The sequence below is a fragment of the Elephas maximus genome, chromosome 2, assembly GCF_024166365.1.
Source record: "Elephas maximus indicus isolate mEleMax1 chromosome 2, mEleMax1 primary haplotype, whole genome shotgun sequence".
NCBI lineage: Eukaryota > Metazoa > Chordata > Mammalia > Proboscidea > Elephantidae > Elephas > Elephas maximus.
This window is the reverse complement of record NC_064820.1, coordinates 202,049,527-202,059,066: the sequence shown is the minus strand read 5'-3', so window position 1 is coordinate 202,059,066 and position 9,540 is coordinate 202,049,527. Positions and strand designations below refer to the sequence as shown.

The 9,540-nt window shown below is 43.8% G+C and overlaps 1 protein-coding gene across 2 annotated transcripts in view; it reads left to right on the top strand.

Annotated features, from left to right (window-relative positions):
• The first annotated feature begins 697 nt into the window (after positions 1-697).
• The window catches only part of MRNIP (MRN complex interacting protein), a 20,477-nt gene continuing 11,634 nt past the window's right edge, over positions 698-9,540 (top strand). Inside the window, exons 1-2 of one of the 2 annotated variants that reach the window (XM_049874548.1) lie at positions 698-797; positions 5,028-5,087. In XM_049874548.1, the coding sequence (XP_049730505.1) occupies positions 732-797; positions 5,028-5,087 (126 nt within the window). In that variant the 5' untranslated portion in view covers positions 698-731. The remainder of the gene's footprint in view (positions 798-5,027; positions 5,088-9,540) is intronic. The other variant, XM_049874549.1, reaches the window with a different exon arrangement.

The window sequence follows — 9,540 nt, the reverse complement described above, 5'->3', positions numbered from 1 at the left end:
TTTTTTTAAAAAAATCTTTGTACTTTCATCAGCAGAATACGGTTTACGTAAGCTGCGTTTCTTTGCTAATGTGGTTGTGGATGATTTCATGTCAGGCACATGTGACCTCTATGTCTCCTCCTGGCTGCCTCAGGGTCCCGGGCGGTTGAGAAAGGAGTGAATATCCCTCTCTCCTCCACCTTCCAGAGTGGGGCTGTTCTTTCCCTCTGCCCCCCTTCTCTATCTTCCTCTCTGGGAAGCGTGGGTATGGTGATCTCAGTGTTCCCCTGGGATGGTCGGTTCTTCGGGCTCCGGCCCAAAGGCTAACTGACCACCTCTGCTCAGGTGTCCTGCCAATTCCAACCCGAGCCCCAGGGCGTGGCCAGGGAAGGCTGCCCTCCTGAGCGACTGGAAGCAGAAATCGAGGGAATGAACGGTGGGACAGCAGGAGGACCCCCTTGCAACTTCAATCCTCCCAGCCAGCCCGGCTTAGAAAGACAGGAACTGGCCTGCGGTCAAAGACCGAGTCCAGACTGGGTCAATCCGAAACCATGACCACACCCGACTAGCAGCTGTGCGGAACGCCGGTGTCATCCTGCAGCCGGAAGTGCCCCGCCGACCACCGAGGGTGCGCCTGAGGCTAGAAGGGCCGAGCGCGAGTCGGCCGGGCAGGGCCGGGCCCGGAAAAGGGGCGGGCCCGGAAAAGGGGCGGGGCCGGGCGGGCCGCGGCCAAGGCGGGATCTGAGGCCGCGATGGCGCCGCCTCAGCCAGCGCGGGTCCTGCGGTGTTGCAGCTGCCGTCTCTTCCAGGCGCACCAGGTGAGTCGGGCACCGGGCTCCCCGTCTCCGGGTGCGGGAACGACGGGCGGGACTGGAGGGACCACGGAGGCCGAGGCCTCCGCCCCGCGTCCTGCCCATACCCTACCCCCAGCGCGGGCGCCACCTCGTGCGGTTGCGGGGTGTCCCTGAGGCCCAGGAAAGTGACAGTGACTGCGCCGAGGACTGGGCTGTATTGGTGTCGATTCCACTCAACGTTGTTTGGGCTTTTTTTCTTCTTGCTTTTTTTTTTTTTTTTGACGATATGTAGAAGCCAGAGAGTAATGGTTTCAGGGGAGGTGGTCTCTCGTGAGTTTTAGCAGATAGTTGGGGAAACCAGGTTGACAACAGCTTCCTTTATCCAGAGCGTAGTCCCCAAAGTATCTCCTCAATTTGAAAAACAGGGAGATGACAGTTTTAAAAAAATAAAACCAGAGAAGGAAATGTGGACTTGTTACTAAAATAATCACTGGTCAGCGCCTGGCCGCCCCCTGGTGGTGTTCATTGGCTCTGCGCTGTCTGTCCGCGGGGGAGGAACTCCATGCCTTCCCTCCAGAGCAGAAACAAAAGAGGCCTTGAGTATTTTAAACAGGATAATCCACCACCAGTGCCGGTTGCGTCCAGTCGATTCTGACTCTTGGTGACTCCATGTGTGTCACCACGGAAGTTTTCAATGGCAGATTTTCAAGTGTAGATAGCCAGGTCTTTCTTCGGAGGTGCCTCTGGGTAAACTGGAATCACTAACCTTTCAGTTAGCAGCCAAGTGTGTTAACTGTTTGCACCACCCTGGGCCTCCTAATAGGATAATAGATATTGCTGAAACGAATTTGCTTTCCTGACTTACAAAACACAAGATGGAGGATGTCATTTAACCTATTCTTTTCTGGACCGCTTCTGTCTCCCTGCTGGCAGTCACCTACACTGCTGTCTATTTGTCTGCTTCTGTCAGTCTTGTCTTCTTCCTAGTTATCTGCTTCTAACCTGCTGTGCCCTGAGAAAGGATAGCATCAAACTTCTTTAAAACGTATGTAAAAAACTCAGTGAGATGCTGAATTTGCACCTGTAAGCTTCCATTTAATGTTGAGACTTTGTCAGGGCTATTTTAGAGGCTGAAGGAGCCCTGATAATGCAGTGGTTAAGTGCTTGGCTGCTAACTCAAAGGGGGGGAGGGGGGGGTCCAACCTACCAGTCACTCCTGAAGAAAGAGATGTGACAGTCTGCTTCCGTAAAGATCACAGCCTAGGAGACCCTATGGGGCAGGGCAGTTCTACCCTGTCCTATAGGGTCTCTATGAGTCAGAATTAACTCCACAGCACAAAACAACGTTTTAAGGGCTCAGAAATTTTTATTTATTTCCTTTTTTTGGACTGTGTTCTAGAATTTGAAGATAAATGGAAATCACATTTAAAAAATATTACACATACGTAATCTAGTGTATATTCTCATGGTCATTTACGACTGTATGAAAAAGTGATTTGAAATCCCCCCCCCAGAAAAAAAATAAGGAAGTTAATTTAGTTGCACATCTCCTTTGCACCAGCTTCACACATCTCACCTAATTTCAGCAACGTATGAGTTAGGCACTATTGCCATTTTATAGATATGAGAAAACTGAAATCCAGAGAAATCAAATGGTTTCTCCATCTAATACATGGTAGAGCCAGGGCTGTGCAATTGCAAAGATCCTGTTACACCATATTATCTCTCTCTAGCTCCCCAGAGATAGCCAGCTATCAGTGATTGTCTTTCCAAACCTCTTTTTTTTTAATGCATTTCTTATTTGCATATGTACCTATAGAAAATACTTAGCATTTATCTAGTATTTGAAGGTAGATGCTGAGGAGTACAATTGCTATGCGTAGAATATACCCACATAAATTTTTAGTAGATGCTGCTCGTTCTTCGAGTCTCTTTGGGTAATTCCCCCCCAAAACCTGATGATATTTGTATTAGAATCATATTAACCACATCAGTTTATATGTATTAATTTAGATGTTTTTGTGATGTTGAGCATATTTCATCCCATTTCTTCCAATTTGGGTGACCCTTGGTAACATTTTCATTGTTGCTATTATAAATGGACTCATTTCTTCCGTTATCTCTTCTGACTAGATGTTTGCATATATAAATTATAAAATATAGCAAGTATAAAAATATTAATTTTTGAAGGTATTTTCTTAGTTATCTACTGCTGCTAGAACAGAACTACTGCAAGTGGATGGCTTTAACAAAAAGAAATTTATTCTTTTACAGTTTAGGAGGCTAGAAGTCCAAATTCAGGGCACCAGCTCTAGGGGAAGGCTTTCTCTCTCTGTCAGGCTCTGGGGGAAGGTCCTTGTCATCAGTCTTCCCCTGGTCTAGGAGTTTCTCAGTGCAGGGACCCTGGATCCAAAGGACACACTCTGCTCCTGGTTCTTCTTGCTTTGTGGTAATGAGGTCCCTCTCGTCTCTGTTCACTTCTCTCTTTTATAGGTCAAAAGAAATTGAAAATATAACCTAATCCTGTAGATTGTGTCCTGCCTCATTAATATAACTGCCTCTAATCCTGCCTCATTAACATTGTAAAACTCTAAAATTTGTTGCCTTCAAGTGGATTCCGACTCCTAGCAACCCTACAGGACAGAGTAGAATTGCCCCATAAGATTTTCAAGGAGTGGCTGGTGGATTTGAACTGCTGACCTTTTGGTTAACAGCCAGGCTCTTAACCACTGTGCCACCAAGGCTCCCACTATAGGTTAGGATTTACAACACATAGGATAATTACACCAGATCACAAAATGGAGAGGAACCGCACAGTACTGGGACTCATGGCCTAGCACAATTGACACACATTTTGGGGGGATACAATTCAATGTATAACAGGTATATTAATTATTTTTTTACGAAGCCACTGTATTGGATTGTGTTGTGTTGCTGCTTTTAGCAGTTTTTCATTTGATTCTCTTGGGTTCTCAGGTGAAAAATCATATCATTTGCAAATAATGATAGTTCTTTTTCCTCCTTTCCAACTTTTAGATCTCTTATTGTTGCTTCCTGTTTTCTAATTCCATTGGCTAGTTCATCCAGAAAAAATGGTTAATAATAAGGGGTGGGGGGGAGCCTCCTTGGCTTGTTCTTGGAGTCCTGGTGGCACAGTGGTTAAGAGCTACGGCTGCTCTCCAAAAGGTCAGTAGTTTGAATCCACCAGCTGCCACTTGGAAACCCTATGGGGCAGTTCTACACTGTCCTATAGGGTTGCTATGAGTCGGAATTGACTCTGTGGTAATGGATTTTTTGGGTAGGTTGTTCTTGGCTTTCATGAGAATGCTTGTGATTCTCCTGGTTTGAAGCTGGGTTCAAGACATTTTGTTGTGTTAAGGGCAAACCCATCTAGTTGAGTTTATCAAGCATCAAATTTATATGTTAGGAAATTTAATTAACTTCCTTTTTTTTTGTTTCAAATCACTTTTTCATAAAGGTGTAAATGACCATGAAAACATATGCTAGATTATATATGTATAATACTTTTCAAATGTAGGTGATTTCCATTTATCTTTTTTTTATAATTTTTATTGTGCTCTAAGTGAAAGTTTACAAATCATGTCAGTCTCTCACACAAAAACCCATATACACCTTGCTACACACTCCCAAGTATTCTCCCCCTAATGTGACCTGCACTCTCCCTCCACTCTCTCTTTTCGTGTCCATTTCGCCAGCTTCTAACCCCCTCCACCCTCTCATCTCCCCTCCAGGCAGGAGATGCCAGCATAGTCTCAAGTGCCCACCTGATCCAAGAAGCTCACTCCTCACCAGCATCCCTCTCCAGCCCATTGTCCAGTCCAACCCATGTCTGAAGGGTTGGCTTCAGGAATGGTTCCTGTCCTGGGCCAACAGAGGGTCTGGGGGCCATGACCACTGGGGTCCTCCTAGTCTCAGTCAGACCACTAAGTCTGGTCTTAGGAGAATTTGGGGTCAGCATCCTTCCATTTATCTTTAATTTCTAGAACATGTTCGAGAAATTAGTGGCAGAGATCTAACTTGATTTGGTTTCATATGTGTAGCCAATTTTTCCAGTGGCACAAATTAGTCTGCTTTTTCTCACTCTTAAAATACTGCCTTTTTAATACACTAAATTTTCATTTATGTGTCAGTTTGTTTCTGGACTCTCTTTCCCATTGATCTCTTTTTTATTATTTCTGCCCCAGTTCCACCATGTTTTAAATAATTAGCTATATTTCTGAAATTTTTTTGTAGATGAAAAAGAGTCTCAAGTGGACATGCAAAGCCTGTGGTGAGAAGCAGTCCTTTTTGCGAGTGAGTCCTGAGAAACAGGGTACCTAATACCCAGTGTGGTAAGCAGGTGGGACCCAGAGCCGAAGAGGGTGTTGCTCGTGTAGTCCCAGCATTCCACAAGTGGAATCATTTCGTCTCACACAAAGTTGACTAGACACAGAGCTCCTGCTGCCGATGTTTCTGTTCCTTCAGGAAGTGAAATGATAGAGCAGAGTCTGGACAGGTGCCTTCATTTGTTTATTCATTCAGCAAGAGTGTGTTGAGTACTTTCTAGGAGCCTAGCACAGGAGAATCCGTGGGTGATGAAAGTTGTTGTTCTTGCCCTCATAGATCTGCTGTCACGGGAGGGAAAGAGAAACTAACATACACACACACTTTACTTGTGTATAATTTAAAACCAGACCCAGGGCCATGAAGCCAAGGTGCAGGGGGCTGTCAGAAGACAATGGAATCAAACCCACGGGCAGCTGGGAGAGGGCTGGTGGTGGTGCGAATGTGGGAGAGAGTGAGGTCAGGAAGCGGAGGCAGTTGGGAGGGACGCAGGGAGCATGTAGATTTGAGGAGCACATCGTAAATGCTTCTCTTTGCCTGCTTTTCTCACCTCACCTCGTGGACATCTCTTCGAGCCCATCCATGCTCACCTCCCTGACATTCTTGATACCACGAACTGCCCCGGGTCCTTTGCTTTATTGAACCACTCAGTCACGTGAGCCAGCTCTTGCATCCTCTCCACTTCATCTCACCATTGCTCTCCTTCAGCCACAGTTGCTTTCTTTCTGACCTTGAAACAATCCAGATCTGCTCCCTCTTAGGGCCTTTGTGCCCCTTGTTGGGGCTTTCCCTGGCTCTTCTCATTCTCCTAGTCAGACATTGTGTATTCCTGTGTTTATACGAGCACGGTCCCTCTCTCTCCATTAGACTGTCAGCTTCATGAGTGCAGAGGCTTGGGCTGGTTTGTTTGCTGATGTATTCTCAGCAGCTAGCACGGTGCCTGGCACATAGTAAGTGCTCAGTCATTATTTGTTGAGTGAATAAATAGCCAGTCCCACATTTGTGGCATTTAGTTTGTTTTTGGTTTTTACGGTTATGAATGGCTCTGCAATGAAGCTTCTTTTTTTTATTGTGCTTTAAGTGAAAATTTACATATCGGGTTAGTTTCTCATACAAAAATTTATACACACGTTGTTATGTGGCCCTAGCTGCTATCCCTATAATGTGACAGCCCATTCCTCCTTTCCACCCTGTATTTCCCATGTCCATTCGACCAGCTCCTGTTCCTCTCTGCCTTCTCATCTTGCCTCCAGACAGGAGCTGCTCATTTAGTCTCATGTATGTACTTGAGCTAAGAAGCGCACTCTTCACAAGAATCATTTAATGTCTTACAGTCCAGTGTAATCTTTGTCTAAAAAGTTGACTTGGGGAATAGTTTTAGTTTTGGACTAACAGAGAGTCCAGGGGCTGTGTCTTCTGGCATCCCTCCAGTCCCAGTCAGACTGTTAAGTCTGGTCTTTTTGCTAGAATTTGAGTTCTGCATCCCACTTTTCCCCTGCTCTGTCAAGGACTCTCTGTTGTGTTCCCTATCAGGGCAATCACTGGTGGTAGCCAGGCACCATCTACTTCTTCTGGTCTCAGGCTGATGGAATCTCTGGTTTATGTGGCCCTTTCTATCTCGTGCTGATATTTCCCTTGTGTCATTGGTGTTCTTCATTCTCCTTTGCTCCAGGCAGGTTGGGACCAATTAATGCACCTTAGATGGTCGTTTGCTAACTTTTAAGACCCCAGACGCCATTCACCAAAGTGGGTTGCAGAACATTTTCTTAATAAACTTTGTTTTGCCAGTTGCTCTAGATGTCCCCTGTAACTATGGTCCCCAGACTCCCACCCCTGGTACTCTGTCCCTTGAAGTGTTTCGTTGTATTCAGGAAACTTCTTAGCTTTTTTAGACTTCTCCTATATTGTGTGTTGTCCTTCCCTTTATCTAAGATAACTCTACTATCTAGTTAGTGAATAGCCTTCTCCCTCCCTCCCCACCCTTATAACCATCGAAGAATATTTCCTTCTGCGTTTAAACCATTTCTTGAGTTCTTACAATGGTGAGCTCATACAATATTTGCCCTTTTGCGACTGACTAGTTTCACTCAGCATAATGCCTCCCAGACTCATCCATGTTATGAGATGTTTCACGGATTCATCATTGTTCTTTATTGTTGAGTAATATTCCATTGTGTGAACATACCATAATTTGTTTATCCATTCATCTGTTGGTGGGCACATAGGTTATTTCCATCTTTTTGCTATTATGAACAGTGCTGCAGTGAACATGGATGTGCATGTATCTATTCATGTGAGGACTCTTGTTTCTCTAGGATATATTCCAAGGAGTGGGATTGCTGGATCATATGGTACTTCTATTTCTAGTCTTTTAAGGAAACACCAAATTGATTTCCAAAGTGGTTGTGCTATTTTATATTCCCACCAGCAGTGTATAAGTGTTCCAGTCTCTCCACAACCTCTCCAACATTTATTATTTTGTGTTTTTTGAGTTAATGCTGCCGTTGTTGGAGTGAGATGGTATTTCATTGTAGTTTTGATTGCATTTCTCCAATGGTTACTGATCGTGAGCCTTTCTTCATGTATCTGTTAGCCGTACTTCCTTGGCGAAGTGCCCATTCATATCCTTTGCCCATTTTTTAATTGGGTTATTTGTCTTTTCGTTATTGAGGTGTTGCAGTATCTTTTAGATTTTAGAGATTAGATGCTGATCGAATTTGTTGTAGCCCAGAATTTTTTCCCAGTCTGTAGGCTGTCTTTTTATTCTTTTGGTGAAGTCTTTGGATGAGCATAAGTGTTTGATTTTTAGGAGCTCCCAGTTATCTAGTTTCTCCTCCGGTGTTTGTGCATAGTTAGTAATGTTTTGTATTCTGTTTATGCCATGTATTAGGGCTCCTAGTGTTGTCCCTATTTTTTCTAAAATGATCCTTATTGTTTTAGATTTTATATTTAGATCTTTGATCCATTTTGAGTTAGTTTTTGTGCATGGTGTGAGGTAAGGGTCTTATTTCATTTTTTTGCTGATGGACATCCAGTTATACCAGCACCATTTGTTAGAGACTGTCTTTTCCCCAGTTAATGGACTTCGGGCCTTTGTCAAGTATCAGCTGCTCATAGGTGGTTGAATTCATGTCTGGATTCTCAATTCTGTTTCATTAGTCTATGTATCTGTTGTTGTACCAGTACCAGGCTATTTTGACTACCATGGTAGTATGACAGGTTCTAAAATCAGGTAGTGTGAGGCCCCCCACTTTGTTCTTCTTTTTCAGTAATGCTTTACTTATCTGGGGCCTCTTCCCTTTCCATATGAAGTTGGTGATTTGTTTCTTCATTTCATTAAAAAATGCCATTGGAATTTGGATCAGGATTGCATTGTATCTATAAATTGCTTTGGATAGAATAGACATTTTCACAGTGTTGAGTCTTCGTATCCATGAGCAAGGTATCTTTTTCCAATTATGTAGGTCTCTTGGTTTCATGTAGTTTTCTTTGTGTGGGTCTTTTACGTCTCTGGTTAGATTTATTCCTAAGTATTTTATCTTCTTAGGGGCTATTGTAAATGGTATTGATTTGGTGATTTCTTCTTCAAAGTTCTTTTTGTCGGTGTAGAGGAATCCAACTGAGTTTTGTATGTTTACCTTGTATTCTGATACTTTGCTGAAATCTTCTGTTAGTTCCAGTAGTTTTCTTGTGAGTTTTTTGGGGTTTTCTGTGTATAAGATCATATCATCTGCAAATAGAGGTACTTTTACTTCTTCCTTATCAATTTGAATGCCCTTTATTTCTTTATCTAGCCTAATTTCTCTGGCTAGGACCTCCAGCACAGTGTTGAATAAGAGTGGTGATAAAGAACATCCTTGTCTGCTTCCTGATCTCAAGGGGGATGCTTTCAGACTATCTCTATTTAGGATGATGTTGGCTGTTGGCTTTGTATAGATGCCCTTTATTATGCTGAGGAATTTCCCTTCTATTTCTATTGTTCTGTGAGTTTTTATCATGAGTAGGTGTTGGACTTTGTCAAATGCCTTTTCTGCATCAATTGATAAGATCATGTGGTTCTTGTCTTTTATTTATGTGATGGATTACATTGGCAAGTTACTAGGGCACCCAAAGAAGTAACTTTGTCCCTGACCCCTTAGAGGACTGGCCCCAAGATCTGGAAAGCTGCCAGGCACTTCAGGCACTATCTTTTCTCCCATCCGTCCCCCAATTTCTCCCTCCTTCTTCCCTTCCTCTTTCTTCCCAGACAGTTCACATTAACAAGCTCTGCTCACAGTCCATAGACTCATTTTGAGCCAACTAGAATAGCTAAGTCCCAATTATGAACTCCTGGCACAGACTGACTCAGAGTCCACCTTGGGTCCAGTCCCCTGGGGTAGAATAGGGGCAGGGGCAGTCAGGCATCAGTCAACTAGTATCGCTG